Below are 24,286 nucleotides of genomic sequence, written 5' to 3' on the forward strand. Positions count from 1 at the left end.
TTCCACTCAAAAACAATACAATTTAAAATAAAGATGCATCAAAATAGATAAAAACTTCAAAAGAGAAGGGGAAAATATAAATAACTTCTCTCCGATCACGGGGTCAAGGCTGGGCGTCGAGCCAAAGAGCGTAAACAGAACTTTTATAGTTTGATTAATAAACTATTTTTTTATATAAAAAAAGGCCCAAAATATTTTTAATATATCATAAATAATATAAAATTATTATTCATTCACGTATTGGCTCCTTATCATTCATCTTTGAGTTTAAAATTGAACTTTAATTATTTAACGATTTTAAATTTAAATTATTTAAATATTTTTTAAAATACATGATACTCCACTATTTGTTATAATATAACTTATTAATATAATTTATAAATCAATCTACTACCCAACCATTACTAATTAAGCCACACCCAATAAATAATCTACTTCTATAGACATTTTCGTCTCAATTTTTTTTAGAAATACTCATTGGCTATAGCTTTTCTGTTGTTGCATTAGTAATAAATTAAATTATATTCAATAGTTGCGCACCAAAAAAATAAATGGTCAAATTTGAACCTAATATGTGGGTGAAAAATGCATTTGGGAGCCAATAAGTAGATGAAAAATAGTTTTGTAGCATTTCTAATATTTCCACGATATATATTTTAGGCCCTTTTTCCAAAAAAAAGAAAATTATTAGAGTACATTCATAGTTTAGTGTAGTTAAATGGGAATTAATTCTATTTGTCCTTATACAAATCTTTTACGTATTGAATTTAGATAGATACCTCAAAAAAAAAATCACTTCTATAGAACATAGAACATTACCTAAAACATGAATCAGGAAGAAAATAATTTAACTTGAATGAAAATTACTTGTAACATAGAAGATTATCTAAAGCTACTATTGGTAGGAGGGTCTTTATATAAGAGCCAAAAGGACGAAACTTGATCATTTGCGGGAGTTGAAGAGGGTTGAGGGTTTTATGACGTAAATCATAAAGAAATAAATATTTATCAGCTTTAAAGTAGAATAAAAATATACCGTCTTGGATGTAGAGAGGTTTCATGATCCGATGCAGATAGTCGGGGTTACGACCTGGACCATAAGGAGTTAGATTGATGTTATATGTCTTGTTCCATGCCCACTTTTTGTAGTGTTCCAAGATCCATATATCTAGTGCTAGTGCAGGCTGAGAGGCAAGCAAGTGACAGAAACACAAATTGTTTTCCATGACTAAGAGAGTCATCATGGATTTATGTTCATTGATGTTGCAAACACTTCCAGGATGAGGTTTAGCATAGACTTGTTCATTATCCATTTTAAAAATGAGAATACCATTGTTGTCACAACTAGGCTTGTTTTGTAAATCACAGTGTGTGATCCAATGCAATGCTCGATTAACCATTGCTGGAGATCCTTTCTTGTATAGAGGCAACAAGTTGACACTAGTACCGCGTATTTCCCTCCAAGTCTGTGTCTTGAATGTATATACTAAATATACAACTAAAGAGCCATTAATTACTCCCGCAGAAAGAAGTTTGAATTGATGATCCACTGGACAATAATAAAGAGCACATAATAAATTGTGATCTGTGCGTTGTACAATAACTTCCTCTTGTGTTGTGGGGTTCAAAACATAACAAATTTTACCACAACGTGCATCATTAACAAACAGAATAACTCCTTCACATGAGAATCTAATATGAGGAGGATGAACTCCTTGGTACTTTTTATTATTCACCACAAGCTGAGAATGGAGATACAGATTTTCCATGTTGACGGGTTTAGTCAGATAATTAGTAACCACATAGAGTTTTTTGTTGGTACGAGTACTATCACGGAGAAGAAGCATGGGTCCTCTCGCATTAGCTTTACTCAGATGTAACGTCTTAAAATCGCGTGATGAGATCAAAGCTCCCAAATAATCCCTTTTACTTTGACATCGAACAACGACTTCTATAGGAAGTCTATTCAAGATATCAATCACAATACAATCAGGCAAACGTACCGATTCATCATCACCTTTGCATAACATGGAAATAAACAATTGTCTCAAGCATTCAAAAGCCATACCTACAACAAAAACATATTATACTCGTTATTATTAATAATATACGACATGACTATTTCATCACGATGAACAACTTACAAATTGATCCAAAGGGGTTCCAAGAACAACTTACAAATTGATCCAAAGGGGTTTCAAGGACTATAAAATCTTTGAGAAAAAAGTTCAAAATGGTCCCTTATTTCTTTCGATCGAGCACTTTTAATCTAATAGGTAAGTGGAATAACCAAAACAACCCATATTTAATTATTCTCTATTCTTTTTCTTTTTTAGGTAGGGTTTTCTTTTTATTTTAGCTTTTTTATTAAAAAAAACCACTACATAATTATATATATTTTACTATCATTTTATACTTTAAAAATATTAAAATATCTTACCACTAATTAAGGGTTTCCTACCGTATACGAGCAACATACATATAGATACATATATTTTACTACCATATACACTTAAAAACAAATCAGAATCGATTCAATCACAATTCATATTTTAATATAATGTTATATTTTATAGTGTGTGTATATGCATTTCCTTGTGCCGCACAATTTGAAGGAAAAACACATACTTCACTACCATATTTATGATTAGTATCTATACTTTCAAAATATTACATCTTTGAAGAATCTATTTATAGAATTATGTACGAAAAAACTAATTTATATAATCACCAATTTCACGTAACTATAATCATCAATGAATTGAATTAATCACTAATAATTTATATAATAATAAATAGAAATCAATTTATACATTTACGTAAGGAAAGAAAGTCATATATATATAAAAACTAAACTAGTTGGTAAATCTAGAGAGACCATTATTCACTTCAGACAAAAAGCGTTTACCCTATATGAAGGAATTACTAAAAGTTAATTACGATGAGAATAATATCAATAAATACTCAAGTCTCATTGTTTGGTTCATTTCCCCTTTTATATATATATATTGTGAACACTAATTTTTTACCAAAATATAAAGATTTAACACCAATTTTAAAAAAAGGTTATATTTAAAATAAATGAAAAATAAATTGTGTAAATTACTTTAATAATAAAAAATTATGAATTTATGGTATTTGTTTTAAATCTTCAACTTTTAATTAGTTTAAAATTAATGGAAAAAAAAGGAGTCCTAAATATTCAAATTACCTTCCCCTTATCCTAATTATTCCCAACTTCCTAACTTATTTTACTAAAAAATCTCATCCCATTTTTTTTATTTATTTTTTATTTTTTTTCTCTCTCTTCTCTTTTGGACGTGTCTTTTAAATTTTACACATTTTTTTTATTATTTTTATTTTTGTTAATTTTCTATTATTATTATTTATTTATTTTATATCCTTATCTCAACCCCAATTCCCTCAACAATATTTCAAATATAATCCTAATCTCACTCTATTACGTTCCTTTTAATTAGCACCAGACTCTCAGCCAAAAATTATTATAAAAAAACTTGAGAAGAAAAAATACACACAGATATAGAGAGATACAGAGAAATACAGAGAGAAAATATATGAACAAAAGTGAGTCATTCTTTTGAGAATTAGGTCAGAGTTAGAGTTTTTTTTCGTTCTCGCATTATTTAAATGTAATGTTGTATGAAAATTTGAATCTAATAATATGAAGTTTTTCGAATCGTATGTTATTATTATGCAATATCAATATGTGATGCATGTTAAGATTTTTTTTTATTTTTTTTCTCAAAAAACGAAAAAAAAAAAAAGAAAATGTTTCCACCTAAAAAATAATATGAATAAAATATGTATCATACATTTTTTTTTGTGTATTATTATTATTATTATTATTGTCTAAACTTTTAGATGCAATTTATATTAAAATTGAATTTGTGAAGTAATGTTTTCTGGAGCCTAGTTTTTCACTAAAAAAAAACAAATAAATAAATTTATAAACTTGTTAGATTAGGATATATAAATAATTAGTAAAATTTTTTTATCTAAGTAGAATTGTAATTTCATCTAGAGATTCATGATAAAATAATGATAATTACTATTAATAATTATAATAATTTTTTTTTGAGAAATTGTATAAAGAGAACAAAAGAATAAAAAATAAAAAAATAAAAAACAAGAAAGCCTAAAACATAAAAAAAAACANTAAAAACAAGAAAGCCTAAAACATTAAAAAAAAAACGAATAAAAAAAATAAAAAAATAACAGAATTTGAAAAAAAAAACAGAAACAGAAAATAAAAATAAAAAAAGAAGAAGAGGAAAGGAGAATGAAAATAAAAAAATAAAAATATAAAACTAATAAAATAAAAAGTAGAAACTAAAAAAAAATACGTAAAATAAAAAAAAAGAAGTAACAAAAAAGAAAAACCACAAGAATAAAAAAGAAGAAGAAGAAGACAGCATTAAAAAATAAAATAAAAGAAATAACAGAAATTTTTTATATATATAAAAAAGAAACAGAAAATAATAGAAAAAAAAAGAACGTGAAAAAATGAAGAAAAAAAAAAAGAAAAAGAAGAGAAGCAAAAAAATAATAATAATAAAATATATCGAACAAGAAATTAAAAAAAAAGAATGAAAAAAAAAAGAACGTAAAAGAAAAAGAGTAACAAAAATTATTTTTAAAAAAAAATAAAAAAGGAGAAGAAGACAAATTTTATAAATAAAATAAAAAATATATAACAGAAAGTTAATAAAAAAAAAAAAAATAGAAATAAAATAATAACAAAAAAGTTAACAAAAACGTAAGTTTTTTTTTATAAAAATAAAGTAAAAAAAAAAAGAAGATAAAAAGTGAGTTCAAGAAAATGTCAAAAAAATTATTACTTTATTATAAAAAAAAAAATACCAAAGATAATTAAAAGAGGGGAAAATTATATGGAATGGCAAACATTCCTAAATAATTATATAATAGGGTATAGTTTAATTTATTTACTTTCTATAATTATAGTTTTTTTTTTTGCTATAATTAATGGGGTCCACCACCTATTATATAACCAATAATATAAAAATCTTTTTTTTTTTAATTTTGTATATAATTTTACACAAAACAATATTATCTGTCCTATTCATATTCTACCTTTTTCTCCTACAATTAATACTTCTATCCGATTTGAATTTCAAATTGTCCAAAATTCAATTACTCCCTCCCGAAGTTGAATTCAATTTTCGTAGGTACTCCTAAATTTTAGTCTTTTTCCTTTATTTTTCCTTATTCAACAATTGTATATGTATTGTGTTTCTTATGTTTTTTTCATATTTTTTTGATGAAATAATCGATTGTTTGTTCTTATTAGATCTCAAATTAGTCACAGAATGAATGAATCATCTTCATCTATGAGGATTATCAGAGGTATTCTATTGCATGTCAATTTTGTTGACAATTTACAATCGTTTTCAATGGGTTTAACTCAAGATTTTGGGGTTAATGTAGGGTCTATGGTAAAATCAAAACAAGTTCAACATGAACAAACAATGGAAGAATTGAGATCAAAGAAAAAATATGACCCTACGACAGTTCAAGAAGTTATTAACAATGCTAAAGCTAGAGGCATTAAAATTGTACAAAGAGGAAAGCAGTAAACATTGATTCAGAAGAAAATGCATGTGAAGTTGACGGATCTGAAAAACATCATAATTATGAGGTAGTGGCTTAAAACAAAAATTTAGATACAATTTTTTTGTTACTTAGATGTCAATATACAAAAATTTATTGTTTAAGTAAATTTTGTATTCACGTAATTGTATATAGTATATTGCATGTTTAGTACACACATGTTTTAGTATATATTTGTATATGTGTCTGTGGATTTGATTACTTTATACATACTTTAAGTTATGTATAATGAATAATATACCAAGTCTTAATAGTGGTAGTAGCAGATTGTATATTAAAGGCTCATTATTATTTTTGTTTTTGTATATATATACAAAAAGTAATTGGACTTAGTTGTACAGATGGGAAAATTTCACATATGATTATAATTTGTATATTTTATTAGTTATATACAAATTATTGAAGTTAGTATATATTAAGTTTATATGCACATACAAAAATTGATCTGTTCATGACTGTTTTCAAAATTGTCTGTTTTTGTATACATATATACTAAATTTTAATAGTGGAAGTAGCGGATTGTATATTAAAGGCTCATTATTATTTTTGTTTTTGTATACATATATACACAAAGTAATTGGATTTAGTTATACAAATGGAAAATTTTCATATATGATTGTAATTTGTATATTTTAGTAGTATATACAAATTATTGAAGTTAGTATATATTAAGTTTATATATTATTGGAGTATATACAAAGTCATTTAGACTGTTGTATATATTGTCATGTTTAACTACTATATTCATGTACACATATTAACCAGAATGCATAACCAAAATAGCCAATAAAACCATTATTTGTACAATTATAAAAAAAAAAATCAAATCATTCAAAGAGATCATATATACAATTAATACAACACTATTATACAATCAAATTACTGAATTAATTTTACACTGATATACTTTTTAATATACAAATACTATATCAAAAAAAGTATATAATTGTATCAAAAGCAAAACAATTACTTTATGGCTATATACAATTATCATCAACGATTACTTGTATTCGCTTACACTAATCTTCTTTATAATATACAAATACTACATCAACAAAAAGTATATACTTGTATAGTACGAAATTTCTGCTTAAAATAATCATATTTTGAAACCAGTTTAAAAAAAAATAAAAAATTACGACACCACAATAACGAACGCACATAAATCAAAATTTGTAAATCCAATAGAACATTGTATAATTATTGCAATAATAAACATGAATTTTCATCAAATGAACAGTTACCTGAATTCGATTACAAAGAAAAAATAAAAAAATTGATGAACTGTTGTTTCATAAACAGCAAAAACAAGTTTATCTTTTGTTTCAATTGCTGTATAATTCTTATTTTCTTGAAAAAAATATGAATTTGAACGTTTACCTTAAAAAAAGGACGTTTACCTTAAATTATGCCATTATCTATATTTATTGTTAGCATATTTAACGCTTCAGTTACAAACTATTTTTTAAAATAAAATTATATATATAAAAAACAAAAGAAACCGTATATACAAAATTAAAGATACCTAAAATAACTAAACTATACCCATAGAATGTAATTAGGTAAACTATATCCATATAATGTTATTTAATTAAATAAGTTTGCCATATATGAAATTTTCCCTTAAAAGAACGTGCAGCATTAAAAAAAAATTAAATTTTTTTTTGTAAAATTAATAGTAAATCTCTTAATATTTTACCTCTTGTTTAAAAATGTACTTAAAAAAATAATCCTAAAATTACTCAAACACTAAAATCTCTTTCCTATATAAATTCTACTTTCAAAATATTAGACATTTATATACATTCAATTAATATAAACACACACACAAATACACACAAATGTTAATAAAAATAAATTAAAATAAACGGATTTTTCAAGTTTAAAATTAATGGACGTACGCATAAAAAAAAAAAGATCATTTCAAATAAATTAGTCAGTTTCAATTAAGTTAAACAATAATTTGGGTAAATAAAAATTTATTATTAAGTTTAAATAATATAATATCCAAAATTAAGTCAAGTCATATCAAAGTTAATAAAGCGACCGTGCTAGAACCACGGGATTTCAGGGGTGCCTAACACCTTCCCCTCGGTCAACAGAATTCCTTACCCGAATTTCTAGTTTGCAGACCAATAAAAGATAGAGTCAAATTTCATTTTGATTAGGGATTTAAATAAGGTGACTTGGAACACCAAAACTCAATTCCAAGTGGCGACTCTAAATAGTAATAATCCATTTTCAAAATGTCACTTTAATTGGAAAAACTCTTTTTTCTTTCAAAAATAATTCAAAACAAATAAAAATCAAAAAATAAATAATTGAAAAAAAAAGGCGTGACATATATAATTAGACTATGATGAAAGAAAGGAAATAAAAAATAGCAACATATGAGTATATAATTAATAAAAAACAAATTACAGCATATGAACTAACGACATTGATTTCCTTTCGATTCCACTAACTAAGTAATGTTTATATCGACAGTAAAATATATCTGGTTTAATCAATATGTATATGACTGTATCTAAGTGATTAGATAATATGCTAGTGAGATTTATATAAGTTTCCATACTGAACACCTCATAACTAAGTTAAAAATAACATTTTTCATATTTTGCTATTAAACAAAGATATTATGGTGTAAATCATTCAAAATGTGTGAGATAGGGTGGTGTTACTTGATAGGGTATGTATATTATTAATTATGTGTTTAGATATAGTATTCTAATAATTTTCAAGATTAAACATGTAAGTAGGAAATTGTTTAAGTATAAATTATTAATCATGTTTAGATATAGTATTATGATAATTTTAAGATTAAATTCATAAATAGAAAATTGTTGAATATATACTATTATTCAATCGTTACAATACAATATCGATAAAGATGAAAATGAAAATGGATCCCATAAGCGTTTAAAATGAAATTTTCATTACTATAATAGTTAATGGGTTTGCAATTCTCTCTCTCCCGCCACATCCCACCCCACCCCACCCCTCTACGACACTACAATATAAAATAGAAATATTTTATGATGGTAAAGGCCCTGCCCACAAAGGAAAAATTAGCTAACTAGTCAAAATTTCAGATATAATTGTTAAAAACAACAATACTTTAAATAATTATTAAAAATGTCATTATAGCAATATTTTAAAAAATATAATGTATCCTAGTTTAGCTCCTAATTTATTTCATATTAATCACATATTTTCTCTCATATATTGTTCATATAGCAAATTATACATTTATAATTATCCTCTTAAAATACATTATATTGTCCCTCCTTATTAATCCCATTTTCTCTCTATTCATTAATTGTATTCCCCTTTCTGTTCTTTCAAATTTTTATATTATTATTAAAATAGAAAAATATCAAATAAAATATTTGCATCATATTCTCATTTAATTGAATAACTTTCTTTTAATTTGTATTTATTGGATTAATACTAAAAAAAATACTTTTGATTTGTATTTTATTTGACCGTTTACGTATTTTTGTGTCCAAATTTATTCAATTTCAAAATTTTTATTTAATAAATTCCTTTTGAATCTGATTTTTTAAGTAGATCTCGTTGCTTTTTAGGGTAGGTTTTGTATTTTGGTGTTTACATTTTTTCAATCTTAGTTAATGTATAATTTATATAATTTCATACTTAATTTTTGTTCATATTAGTATTGTCAGTTATATTTTTTATCTGTCAATTGCATTTTCAGAATATTGTATTTATTTAAATCAAATTATAGACGGCTAAAATGCTATATATTCTTATTTAAATTTTATTCATATTAGTATATATGTTTATTTTTTATATTTTCATTATATTTTTCAGCAATATCATATTTATTTAAGCATATTGTATCCATGTGCATTCAAATTAATTATTTTGTATGCTTTGTTTAAATTCAGTTTTCAAATGTATTTGTATTCAAAATAAATGTATTTTGTATGTTGTATATGAAATATTTGTACTTGTGTAATTTTATTTTTAGCTTTTGATTAACAAAAAATATATTCTAAACTGATTTTATATTTTAAAAGTTGTATTTTGAAATTGTATCCAAAAAGTTGTTTCATAACAGTTTGACTAAATTCATTATTCACTTTTATTTGTAACTTTTGATTTATTAAAAAGCTGTATTCTAACTTGATTCGTATTCCATAAATTGTACTAATCTTTAATGGGCTTTTGAAAATAACTAAAGATGTTGTGCAACCTTTGTATAGAATTTTGGATCAGTAACAGTAAAGAAATATGTAAGAAAGGTGAAAAAAATGAAAGAAAAATGGTTGAGATTAAATGATCCATTTTAATAAAAAACAAATTATAGCACATGACATTTATTTCCTTTCCATTCCACTACTTAAGTAATTATTATTATATCCACACTTTTTCTCCTGCTTTTGCCTCCAACAATTAATGCTCGTATATCTTTTTTGTATTCTAACCTAAAAATAAATGTCAGTAGTCTACTCTCCATCCATCTTATTTAGACTACTACTGCAGAAAAAACAAACAAAAGCAATAGTACTGGTACATTAGCATATTTATACACACATTACTGTCATATTTATTATTATTACTTACATTTTTAAAAAATTATGTACATTACCATTAATTATGAATTTCCTAATATAAATTAAGAAATATAATTTTTTTGGTGCTATTTATAAGCATAATATCCTGACGAAACTATAATCAGATTGGTATATATAAAAGCTAAATTAGATGGTAAATCTAGAAAGACCATTAATTCACTTCAGACAAAAAGCGTTAACCCTATATGAAGGAATTACTAAAAGTTAATTACGATGAGAATAATATTAATAATACTGTTCATTCGTTTAGTATTTTAACACTAATTTATGTTTCCCTTTTCATAGTAGTTTGCTTTTTCTTTCTTATTTTCCATGATTTGATAAGTTAACATTGGAACCATATATATATAACCATCAAATTATACGTCTCATTATGGTTTGGTTCTTTTACCCTTTTATATAGTAAATTTATGTACAATTAGGCTATGGCGAATAAAGGAAATAAAGAATTGCAACAAATTCTATAATTAATAAAAAAAGAAATAATAGCATTTATTTCCTGTCCTTTCCACTACTTAAATGATGTTTTATATTGACAGTACAATATGACATTTTTTATCCGTATTCTTTTGCCTCCAACAATTAATGCTTTTTTGTATTAACCTGAAAATAAATGTACTCTCCAATTAATGCTTGTATATCTTTTTTGTATTGTACCTGAAAATAAATTTCAGTCCACTCTCTTATTTAGACAGACCAGAAAAAAACAAACAAAAGCTATACTGATTCCTATTGGTTTAACAGTAGAATAAAAACCAAAAGCGTACTGGTTGCTATTGAAAAAATATAAACAAATAAAGAAACGTGTCAGCAAAAAAATGAAAATAAAAAAAAGCCATGAAAAATTTTCACTCCAAAACTATTATGCACAGTCTTATAATAGTTTTCGAATACGTCGTGCAAAAGTAAATATACGAATTAATGAATGAATAATTAGCTTATTGGACTGATATTTATTGTCATGAAAAAATATTAAGTTTTGAAATTATTTTCAAATTATGAACGTAAAAATATACTTTATTTTCTGGAAATGAGATATAAATTTATGGTTTAAATTAGTTTCTTTTATAACCTTCTTTTAATCAGAATAGTGAATAAGTACGTAGAACCCACGTTTGACTAACACAGAATAGTCAGCATTGCTAAATAATATTATTACTATATTTTAAAATAAATAGAAACAATATTGAAGTAGGTATGATATGAAAATCCTTTAAGAAAAAATACGAGTAAGAATTTATTTCTTTAAAGTGTAGTTATTGACACTGCTTTCCTTTTAATTCATTAGCGATGCTAATAATTTCTTTCTTTCAGTAGGTTGTACAAAAAAGTTGGAGTGTGAATTTTACAGACTTAAAAAGTTAAAAAGTGATATCTTTTTTCTTACTGTGCTGTAACAAGTGCAGACTACTGCATATAATAAAACAAAAGCAATAAAGGTACTGGTACTACTTTGTTATAATAATAATAATTAAAAAAGCAATTAGATGGTACTGCTTTGTTTTCATTATTTTTTTTTATAAATACTCTCCTTTTTTACATTTATTTGTCATAATTTAATTTGACACATTTATTAATAAGAAGTAATTATATATATTTTAACAAACTATTCTCTATTGAATGATGACTGGAAATATGATTTAGAAAATAATAAATATTATGGTCAGCGATTTGCCCTTTTAATGTTAATGCAGATGTAGATGTACAGTATAAAGTCTGCTGCCTCCTTTGAAAATATGGCTGTTTTTGTGCTAAATGCAGATGGAACATATGCAAAGTCTGTGATCTTGAATATCTAAGATGACTAAATCGACGAAATTCTTAAAATTATAACCAAATCGTTGAATCATTTTTCCCTTTTCCAAATATACATAAAATAAGTTGCACATACTTAAAAGATATATATGAAAGAGTAATGTGTGAATATTATCATTTTTATTCTTTTCAAATTCTTCTCCCATAAAGTATAAATATTCTTTATGTTGGGTTCAACAGTAGGATAACTTTTCCTTTTACAAAATAATAATTGTAAACTTTGAAAAAATCTATTTAGTTTTAAGTTTTAAAACAAAATAAAATATTTCAGCCACTATAAATATCATTATCAACAGTTGTTAGTATGGATTCAAACACTCAAATGGACTCTTGCAATATGTTGGTAAATATTCCCCAACCTCCCCAAAATGTTCAAGTGATTCCTTCACCTCCACCTCCTCAACCTCCCCAAAATGTTCAAGTGATTCCTCCACCTCCACCAAAAGCTTTGGCTTGCTCGGTCGAATCGATGATCAATTTGGAAAATGGTCAAAGGAGGCTTTATACAGATATTATGAAGATGGAAGCTCAAGCTGAAGAAATTACAGCGTCTTTCATCGGGTATAACATATACTGTTACGTTTTCTGGCTCTGGTCTTTTGTTCGGCAACCCGCTAATGCCGTGTGCTGTAGTTATGACATTTGTTTCCCTAATATTGTTTATGTTTGTTTTGGTATAACATTCTTCTTCATTGTTATGGTTATAAAGACAGAAAAGCTCAAACCAATATTGAATGATTTCAATGTGAGGAGATTGAACATTATTCAACGAGCAAGAGAATCATTCAACATTGGTTTGAGTCTTTCTGTCTTTATAACCATAACAATGAAGAAGAGTGTTATGACCAAAACAAACATAAACAATATTAGGGAAACAAATGTCATAACTACAGCACACGGCATTAGCGGGTTGTCGAACAAAAGACCAGAGCCAAAAAATGTAACAGTATATGTTATTCCTCCGATGAAAGACGCTGGAAAGCCTACTTCGATCGTTCTCCAGATAATCGATAAAAGTGGAACCTCTTCTTCATTAAGGGAGCTATGGTTATAAAGAATCAATGTTGAATATTTAAAAATTATTCAAGGAGCAACAGAATCTCTCGAGGTTGAAAACAACACAAACCTTGAAAATCATAATCTGTTGATAGAAGTCTGGATTTGCCCAAGTTCAAGTTTTTGAGAGCGTGATTTGATTGAAATCAGCCGTTTCAATTCGTTTTTTTTTTAATTTTTTCTTTCTATTGTTATGAAACATTTTAAGTTAGGTACAAAAGTTTTAAGAAATTAACTGTTTACACCATCATAATTAGTTAGCCTCCTATTTGAGTTATAATTTTTGATTTAAAATTAAAAATCATAAGCTAAATGGTTTATATATTTAACTTATTTTTTTTTTAGCTTAAAGAAAAGTATTTATCTTTTTTTTAATTCAAACACTTAAAAAATAAAATAAAAATTAAAAGCACTATATTTAATGGGTTTTTTAGGAACCAGTTCCCTCATGAAGTACTTAAATTTAATGGGTTTTGAATCAGTAACAGTAAAGTTGGTCGTTTAATTAATGGCAATTTGTATGAACTGTCACCACGCCAATGGACAGTCGCCGCCGTTACCGCCACCGCACCATTCTCGGCGCGTCGTAAATCTCCTCCACCCCATTGCGTCAATTCCAAGCTTCCAATGAACAATTGCCACGTGTCACTGCCAATTCACCGTCAAACATGAATATCAGTGACGAACGATTTCGGAGTGGAACGAATCAGGGAAATGGATTACTTTCTGTAAATTCCTGGAATCTCAACTCCATTTCGTAAATATAAAATTAAAAAATATTGTTCTTTTTGAATTTCTTGTTTATGTCGTGATCGATTTTTTTTTACTAGCAGAATCCCTACTTTTCTTCAATTGCAATTCTCCTTTTTCCGTTTCACGGTTGAGAATTCATGATTCCGTATTAGAGGAATCGATCCGATTAAACTAATTTCACTTTTCGTCTGTATTAAATACCAGAGTTGCTAGGTTGAGGAACGTAATTTCAAGCTGCGATCGGCTTTTTTTTCCTGAACAAGCAAAGTAAGGTTGTGAGTTCGAGTTAGCAAGGAACGTTGCGATGGGGTTTGATGAAAGTCAGCAGTCTGATCCATGTAAGGTTCTCTTTTCCTTTGTATATGCTTCATAATTGAGAAGGAAGACTGAGATTTGAACTTAATAAAGACGAAGATTTGGACAAAATATTTTGGTATTTTATTTAAAACTTTACCAATTCTAAGAGTATATGATTGGGATGTGCATGCTCTATTTTCTGTTAAGACTAGTGTAGTTACTTACATTAGGAGCTCTAGCAATCACTGTATTTCGTAAGACAGATTTTTGAAGGGGGACTATACTGATAAATGCTAACTAAACTATAATTTTCATGTGCTTGTAGTGGTTGTGATACGCAATGGAAAGGAGATCATATTGCAGGTGATATATTCTTTCAAAGTAGTTTCATATAACAATTTGTTGAAGGATGAATTTTGATGCGTTAGGTTTTGAACATAAAGAAATGGAAAATACAATTGAGAAGTAAACATTGATCTGTGTCAATTCTGTTCATAAGTAGAAAAGTCTTTTAACTATTGTACATGCAGGCATTCAACTGGGAATCTCATAAACATGATTGGTGGAGAAATTTAGATATGAAAGTTCCTGATATTGCAAAGTCTGGTATCACAACTGCTTGGCTGCCTCCGGTGTGTCAGTCATTGGCTCCTGAAGGTTGGAAGTTAAAGTGTTTTAGTCATTTGAGTTTTGTCGCTGCACTCTTTCAGCTTCTCTTTTGATAGTTATTATCTTTTGTGTTGTTTTTTTCTCATCATAGGTTACCTTCCACAGAACCTTTATTCTCTCAATTCTTCATATGGTTCTGAGGATCTCTTAAAAGCTTTACTTGATAAGTTGAAGCAGTACAAAGTTAGAGGGATGGCAGACATAGTCATTAACCATCGTGTTGGGACTACCCAAGGGCATGGTGGAATCTACAATCGCTATGATGGAATTCCTATGTCTTGGGATGAACATGCTATTACATCTTGCACTGGTGGAAGGGTAAGGATGCTGTAACTGAAATCTTGCTTTGAGGATATGCAACTTAAGACTTTTATTTATCCTTTCATCTGCATCTACTTGATCATAGAATTAATGAGTACCATTTTCTCTAGTATATGATGTTCATTTTTCGTGTACTCTATTATTTTTGAGAGTGGCATAGATGATAGATTCCTCTCCTGGAAATGAACCACTTACTTCTATTCGCCAACCGAAGATCAAGAAGCTCTGATGCTAGCATTAGTTAAAGAATGAATTGTATCTAAACATTAAGCTTGGTTTAGTGCATTAACCTTACTAAAACTTATGATTCCTTCAGGAAGTTTCAAATAGTCGGAAGTAAATTTCTAGATAAACCTTACTTTTTATCTTCCTATTTAAGAAGACTCATTTTGATAATTTTCATTATTAAAATTTAAAAGAGTTGTCCCCTTTCGCAGTTTTTGCTGCCTATTTTTACATATCGAATATCAAAGACTACAACTTTGAGTTAATATCTTGAATTCACGTGGCTTCAGTTTCGGGCGACCTTCACCATTAGTTCTTTTAACTTCTGGAATTCAGTGTTTATTATTTTGAGTGGTTTATACTCTTCAGTCTAATAATTGGTCTTCTGTCGTTTAGCTCATTTCTGTAGCGAATGAACTTTCAGATAATCAATTGAATGTGATGTTTGATGATAGATTTTACGGATAAGTGATTTTTTCTTCTTGCATATTTTCAATTTCCAAGTAAAACACCTTCAGAGTATACTCTCATACTTTTAAGGATATCTTCCAGGGTAACAAAAGCACTGGAGACAACTTTAATGGAGTTCCAAATATAGATCATACACAATCCTTTGTCCGGAAAGATCTCATTGACTGGATGCGGTGGCTAAGATCCTCTGTTGGCTTCCAAGATTTTCGTTTTGATTTTGCCAAAGGGTAAATGTGCACTTGCTTTCTTTAGTTCTCTATGTACCCTTTCCCCTCAAGGCAGGATTTCCATTTTCTTTTCTTTTGTTTGATGTCTTTCCATTTGCAAAGAGCTGAGATTTCCTTTCTCTCAACTTTAGTTATGCTTCAAAGTATGTAAAGGAATATATCGAGGGAGCTAAGCCAATATTTGCAGTTGGAGAATACTGGGACACTTGCAATTACAAGGGCAGCAATTTGGATTACAACCAAGGTATCATGTGACTTAGATGTATTCACCTTTCTAACAAATGGTACCATCAATGTTGAATTTCATTAAGCAAGGAGAGATGAGCAAGTTTTAGGAATGACCTTTTCGAGACGAGAGAACTTATTGATGTAAAAATCGGTCTTATGTTGTATCATAATTAAAGGTGATAAAATCAGCAATACAAGCTGATTTGAACCAGCAGTCTAAGCTGGAAAGTAGTCTCATACCTCCATTAATGGAGGTTGAGCTTCTGGCAGTATATTTTGATGTGTATATATACACATCAATGAGTAGTTTATCAAATCAGAAAATGCAAAACATGTGAGCACTAACTAACTATAACCAACTACAACTAACTACTTGAAAGTTGAATAATGGCCAACTAACTAACTAACAAATTGATTGATAACTAACTCACACTAATTAAGCTAGTTTTATCACCCCCTCTCAAGTTGGAAGTGAGCTATTCACAGACAACTTGCTCAACAGATTAGAATGTTTAACACCAGTCAATGCCTTAGTGAAAACATCAGCCAGCTGAGAGTTTGTTGAGACATGTTGGAGTGTAATCAGTCCTTCTTGGAGCTTTGTCCTGACAAAATGACAATCAACTTCTATGTGTTTAGTTCGTTCATGAAATACTGGATTCTTAGCAATGTGTACTGCTGCTTGGCTGTCACAAAATACTTGTATAGGCAAAGGTGTTGTTACTGAGAGTTCACCAAGCAATCTTTCTAGCCACACCACTTCTCCTACTACCTGTCTTATAGCTCTATACTCTGCTTCTGCTGAGGATAATGATACTGTGGGTTGCTTCTTGGACTTCCAACTGATAGGACTATCTCCCATGAGAACCAAATAACCACTCACTGACTTCCTTGAATCAATGCAAGAAGCCCACTCTGAATCACAGTAGGCACTAATGGTGATATCAGGTCTATTACTAACAAAAACTCCCAGTGTAGGATCATGCTGTAGGTATCTGAGTACATGGTAAGCTGCCTTTAAATGAGGTTCTCTAGGAGATTGCATGCATTGACTGAGATGCTGGACACTATATGCTATATCCATTCTTGTATTAGCAAGAAAATTCAGTTTGCCTATTAATTTTCTGTAGTAAGTAGGATCCTGTAGTAACCTCCCTTCTGTGAGCCTTAGCTTCTCAGTAGGATCCAATGGTGAAGTGGTAGATTTGTAGTTTATAGACTCAAATTCCTTCAAGAGATCAAGAGTAAACTTCCTCTGTGAAATAAGAACACCATCCTGCCTGTACAGTATCTCTAATCCAAGAAAATAATGCAACCTTCCTAAGTCTTTTATTCTGAACTTCTCATGCAAGAAGAGTTTCAAAGATTCAATCTCCTTCTTATCAGTGCCAGTCATGATAATGTCATCAACATATACAGCTACAAATACTAAGGAGTGACCATTTTTCTTGTAAAATAGTGAGTAATCACTGTCTGAATGAACATAACCCTTTGAGCAAAGACTATCAGCTAGTTTCTCATACCACTGTCTACTGGCTTGTTTTAGACCATATAGAGACTTCTTCAATTTGCATACCATATCACTACTGTCCACTACCAGTCCTGGAGGTAAAGCCATGTACACTTCTTCATTCAAATCACCATGTAGGAAGGCATTATTTACATCCAATTGGTACAAATCCCAGCTCTTCTTAACTGCTAATGAGATTAGTGTTCTGACTGTAGTCATCTTTACCACAGGTGAGAAGGTTTCATTGTAGTCTATCCCTGCTTGTTGAGTATATCCTTTTACCACTAGTCTAGCTTTGAACCTTTCTATGCTCCCATCTGCCTTATGTTTGATCTTATACACCCATCTACATCCAATAACATTCTTTTCTTTTGGCACCTTAACTAGCTCCCAAGTATTGTTAGTGTGCAGTGCATCAAACTCTTGTTTCATTGCTGCTTGCCAGGCTGGATTCAAGCTTGCCTCTTCATAAGATGTAGGCTCAATGTCATGTGAAACACTATGGATCAACTGCTGACTTTCAGAACACAATGTAGAGAAACATATGTGATCAGGATGATTTGTGAAAGATGTGAATGAATGTTGAGAATCAGAAATATTATTTGTATGTGAAGAAGAGTGTAGCTTAGGTAATAAGTAGTTGTAGTCTTTTAAGTAGCTTGGAGGATGACAAGATCTAGTTGTCCTTCTTGGTGTGAGAACAGATGCATTTGGTTCAGTAGGTGCTGTGACAGGTATGTTTAGTTCAGTAGAAGTGTTGTTGATTCAGTCATAGGTATATTTTCAGGTATGGAAACTTGTTCACAAGTGACTTCATCCAGTGTGTGTTGACTCAACATATCATCATCAATAAAAGTATTTGTTTTACTAGACATGCAAGGCAACTTATCAGAGTGATGAACAAGACACTGCAGTATAGAATCAAAACTAGAACCAGCAGGAGTAATGACAAAAGGAAGAATATTTTCATAGAAAGAAACATCTCTAGACACATGAATTCTCTTGGTAACCAAGTTTAAGACCTTGTACCCTTTTGTGTTAAAGGGATATCCAACAAAAATGTGAGGTACAGTTCTAGGCTCAAACTTATCTTTATGAGTTTTTAAAGTAGTTGGAAAACAAAGACATCCAAAGTTTCTAAGATGTGAATAAAAAGGCTTCTTCTGATATAACAACTCATATGGAGACTTCCCTTGAAGTAGTTTGGTAGGTAATCTATTAATCAGATAAGTGGCAGTTAATACACACTCTCCCCAATACCTCACAGGAATTTTTGATTGAAATAACAGTGCCCTTGCTGTCTCAAGAAGATACTTGTGTTTCCTCTCTACCACCCCATTTTGTTGTGGTGTGTAAGGACAAGATTTCTGGTGTACTATGCCTTTTTCTTGGAAGAAACATGTTGCCTCAGTACTAGAAAATTCTAAGCCATTATCAGACCTGATAGTTTTCAATCTAGTGTGAAACTGATTTTCTATTAAGGATATGAAAGCTTTTATAGTACAAAGAGCATTGCTTTTACACCTAATAAGTTGTGTCCAAGTAGCTCTACTGTAATCATCTACCATAGTCAAGAAATAGTGATGTCCATCATGTGTTGGTACATTATAGGGTCCCCACAAATCAACATGTAGCAACTCAAATATTGAACTGGTTGTACTAACACTTTCTGGAAATGGCATTCTAGTTTGTCTAGCCATTGGACAAATTGTACAAGTGAAAGGTTGTTTGTTAGAGAATTTTAGAGGAATGGTAGATATGTCCTTCATTTTCACAAATGGTACATGTCCTAATCTAGCATGCCATAAGAATTCATTGTCTTGATTGAAAGAAAAGTGAGCAGCTGAGTTAGAAATTTTATCAGTGGAACAGACCTTTTTATTGAGTATATGAGAGTATTTTGCATTAGGAAGTGATGGTGCTTTACAGTTCATAAGAGAAACAGATTGAAGCTTTTGTTGGGAGCCAGTATCATCATTTACAGATGGAATGTGACACTTTGAACAAAGAGATACAAACCACTCCTTGCTTTACCAAGTGCCAGAGGGCTCTTCAGAGAAGGGCCCTGCAGTAAACAAGAACTATTGTTAAAATTGACCATCCCTTTGAGTTGATTAGCTAAACAGTAAACTGATATTAGATTGAACTTGAAGCTAGGTATATACAATACTTTATACAGAGTTAATGTTGAATTCAAACACACATCACCAATTTCAGTCACTTTAACCTTGTATCCATTTGGTAAGGTGATTAAGAAGGGATAAGGTAGAGGCTTAAGGTTTATGAGATTGTGTTTTGTGTAGGTCATATGGTGAGATGCTCCTGAATCAATGATCCAAGAATCAGCAGTTAACCTTTCACATTTACATGACATATCACTTATCTTACTTATGGAAGAATGACAAGCAAGTATACCTGCTAGGCTTGCAGTTCCACTTGACACATTGTTTGAATATTCAGACTCATTTCCAAGCAAGTTGAGCAATTGTTCATATTGGCTCTTTGACAGATTCACTGGCATTTGCTTTCCCTGCTCAAAACTCTCTTCACACTTGTAACTATCACCCTCAGAGGTATGTACATTTGCTGCAGATCCTCTTCCTCTTCCTCTTGGATTTCTTGTATTGGTTGGATAACCATGAAGTTTGTAGCATCTATCTTTGACATGTCCAGTTCGTTTGCAATACTCACAAAATGTATTTGATCTACTACCAGCATTAGAGTTTCCCCTATAGGTATTATTGTTGTTGAAATTCCCAGCATTGCTATTGTTAGAACTGTCAGTGTTATTGTAACTTCCATTTCCCCTACCTGTGTTTCCTCTATAAGAACTAGAGTTTATTGAATTGTTTTGAGACAACATAGATGCATTAAGTGAAGTAGACTCCAAAGCCATGTGATTCAAAGGCTTCATTTCTCTTTGCCTCTCTTCCTGTGACAGTATAGCAAATGCCTGTGCCATTGTAGGCAAAGTAGACATCATCAAGATGTTCCCTCGTACGGCAGTGTACATCTCATTTAAACCCATCAAAAAGTGTATAAGTCTTCTGTCCTGTTCAGCCTTGTACAGTTTTACCTTTCCTCCACAAGTACACACACAACTACATTGTGAATTCACATCAATTGCACTCATTTCCTCCCACAATTTCTTCATCTTTGTATAATAGCCAGTGATGTTCAGAGTGCCTTGCATCAAATCATTTATTTCCTTCTGCAACTGGTATAGTTTGCATCCATTAGTCTGATCATATCTATCCTCCAATTCCTCCCACAATTCCTTAGCATTGTTAACATATTGTAGGCTGTCTCGTAGCTCTGGGGAGAGGGAGTTTAGAACCCAAGATGTCACCATATCATCACATCTCTCCCATTGCATGAATGATGGATCTGTAAAACTTGGCTTCACAATCTTACCATTGATGAATCCAGTCTTATTCTTAACGGACAATGCTCTAAGAGCTGCTCTTCTCCATGATCTGTAACTAGTTCCATCAAACACCATAGGAACCAAAGTAGAAACAGCATTTTCAGAAGGATGTAGATAGAAAGGACTACTAAAATCTGGTCGTTTTAAGGAGTTACTGGTATTCACATCAGTAGAAGCATCACCCATGGAGAATGAATTGATATTCAACAAAAATGAAAAATCTATGAATTATCAACAAGCAATTAACCAGACCAGATAAAAAAAAAACAGAGAACAAATGGAGGCAAAAGAGAACAGAAGAGAAGAACAGATCAGATCAAAAATCAACCAAAAAATGATCAGTGAATCGATCGATCAATTAGATCAAAAGGATTTAGTATGAGTAACCTTGCTCTGATACCATGATAAAATCAGCAATACAAGCTGATTTGAACCAGCAGTCTAAGCTGGAAAGTAGTCTCATACCTCCATTAATGGAGGTTGAGCTTCTGGCAGTATGAAGAAAGGAAAAGAGGACTTTTCTTTTTTATTGAAGAATTGTGTAGTAAAGCAGTACATTTTGATGTGTATATATACACATCAATGAGTAGTTTATCAAATCAGAAAATGCAAAACATGTGAGCACTAACTAACTATAACCAACTACAACTAACTACTTGAAAGTTGAATAATGGCCAACTAACTAACTAACAAATTGATTGATAACTAACTCACACTAATTAAGCTAGTTTTATCAGGTCTTTAATTCTTAACCATCTAAGTTCCATTACAAAAAAAGAAGAGAGAAATTGAAGGACAAATAAAATATCTGCAGACCATATGAAGTGCCTCAAAAGAGTCAACTTCTGAGGTAACAGGAAGCTACCTATCATCATCCAAGTTTTATAATCTTATTAAATCATCAGTGTTGAGCTACATAATGTGATCCAATCAGTTGACAATTTCCTTGTATCCAGTAACACAATGTGGAGGCAGGGCAGAGCATGCCCATACCTTGGTTTCCCCCTTCTGTAGATATCTCTGTTCTGTTTATATATTAAAGGTAGCGTTATTTGTTATATGCAGATAGTCACAGGCAAAGAATCATCAATTGGATTGATGGCGCGGGACAACTTTCAACTGCATTCGATTTTACAACAAAAGCAATCCTTCAGGTATCCATTTAAATATGAGACCTGAGTCATAGGCTTATTGACTATTAAACTTAAGATCCTAATAAAAATGATGGGTCCTTTTCATCTGATATTAGTATCAAAGACTACACGTTTTCAGGTCAAATTTAGTAATGGTAGCAAATCCAAATGAATTTTGATGACATGTTTAAATTTCTTGTTCAAGTTATTTATTCGGGGATTTGTCTGTGATTCAGTGAGGATATACCAGAAAATAGTGCTAACCTTATTATCTATATGCAATGGCAGGAAGCAGTTAAAGGAGAATTCTGGCGTTTGCGCGACTCTAAGGGGAAACCACCAGGAGTTTTAGGATGGTGGCCTTCAAGGGCTGTCACTTTTATTGATAATCACGACACTGGATCAACTCAGGTTCTTGATGTTGTCTGATTTGCATCTAGTTGATTTTAGTCTCTGCTTTGGTTTCGCTGCTTCATTTCCTATGCTACATAACTATTCTACTGTTTGATTTTGTTAATGCAGTCGCATAGGTTAATGCAATTCATTCATTTAATCTGTTTTTGAATTTAGCTTCTTGGATCATTTACACTCTTTTATATTTTTCTTATCATGGAAACTAAAATATTTTCCCTTGATTACTCAACTAACATAATGATCTCACCTTGTAGGCGCACTGGCCTTTCCCTTCACGTCATGTTATGGAGGTAGTTTCAACATCTATCCTTCACATTTAGATGCTCGACTTGCGAGCTTATTTTTACTTCTATATTGTATTCCTCTAGTTCTTCTAGTTTACAGATTTCTCCTACTATACAAATGTTCAGATCTTATTTTTCATGATCATCTTTTGTGGAATCTGGTCTTATACTTATCACTCCAGGGCTATGCATACATTCTAACGCACCCAGGGATACCATCAGTTTTCTATGACCATTTCTACGAATGGGATAATTCCATGCATGACCAAATTGAAAAGCTGGTATGTCAATATCTATTAACTATAGACACAAATTGAGTGAACAGTCAGAGTTGGACGATCCTAATGTTTGAAATGTATGCTTCAGATTGCTATTCGGAGGAATCAAGGCATACACAGTCGTTCATCTATAAGGATTATTGAGGCACAGTCAAACTTATACGCTGCAACCATTAATGAAAAGGTTAGCATGAAGATCGGGGACGGATCATGGTGCCCTGCTGGGAAAGAGTGGACTCTCGCGACCAGTGGCCATCGCTATGCAGTCTGGCAAAAGTAATATTATAGCTACTCACTTAATATATATATATATATATATATATATATGTATATATATATGTGTGTGTGTGTGTGTTTTTCAAAACCCGTGCACCTACTTCTAATACTGGATCCTCCTCTATTGGTTTGGTTGGAGTGATGACTTTTTTTTATTTCTGTTCATTAGACATTGCAGAATGTTAATAAAAGTGTTCTTGAATGCAATGTAATAAGGAGGTTTAGGTTTATTTATTCAGTTATCCTTTTGTATGAGGGAAGAAGCCATTTTCATGTCACAAAGATCAAAGGGTTGTCTTTTGTTTCTTATATAAAATGTGACAATATTCTGTTATTTATTCATCTTCTTCCCAATTTCGTGATCAGTATACCTTCGTGTTTTTAGTAAGCTAAAATTTTGTCATGTCTTATCTAAGCACCTTTCTCGTTTCTTCTTCGACATGGCTTTACCACTTCTAAGTCCTATTACATCTAACCCCTCGTACCTTTTTAGTGGTGCATTCATGCATCTTTTCTTTATATGTTCGAACCATTTCACAATCTTACTTCTTTCATATTTTACCACGGAGACTACTCATATCTTATCAGTATAACTTTGTTCTTAATCATATTTCTTTTAATATGCCCTCACATTTATCGAAACGTGAACATT

General features: G+C 30.2%; 1 protein-coding gene across 2 annotated transcripts; it reads left to right on the forward strand.

The window, feature by feature from the left end:
* The first annotated feature begins 13,574 nt into the window (after positions 1–13,574).
* Positions 13,575–23,968, forward strand: LOC107015618 (probable alpha-amylase 2). Of its 2 annotated transcripts, XM_015215945.2 has the most exons (12): positions 13,575–13,849; positions 14,079–14,212; positions 14,497–14,534; positions 14,702–14,828; positions 14,932–15,158; positions 15,939–16,084; positions 16,216–16,328; positions 22,315–22,403; positions 22,671–22,793; positions 23,051–23,086; positions 23,263–23,361; positions 23,447–23,968. In XM_015215945.2, exons 2-12 carry the CDS (start codon positions 14,179–14,181, stop codon positions 23,636–23,638), a joined length of 1,224 nt encoding a protein of 407 aa, XP_015071431.1. In that variant the 5' UTR covers positions 13,575–13,849; positions 14,079–14,178; the 3' UTR covers positions 23,639–23,968. The 2 variants fall into 2 exon arrangements, with proteins under 2 accessions (XP_015071431.1, XP_015071432.1); XM_015215946.2 differs by having other exon boundaries at positions 13,575–14,212.
* Positions 23,969–24,286: the final 318 nt, after the last annotated feature.

Source organism: Solanum pennellii, chromosome 4, assembly GCF_001406875.1.
Source record: "Solanum pennellii chromosome 4, SPENNV200".
NCBI classification, from domain to species: domain Eukaryota; kingdom Viridiplantae; phylum Streptophyta; class Magnoliopsida; order Solanales; family Solanaceae; genus Solanum; species Solanum pennellii.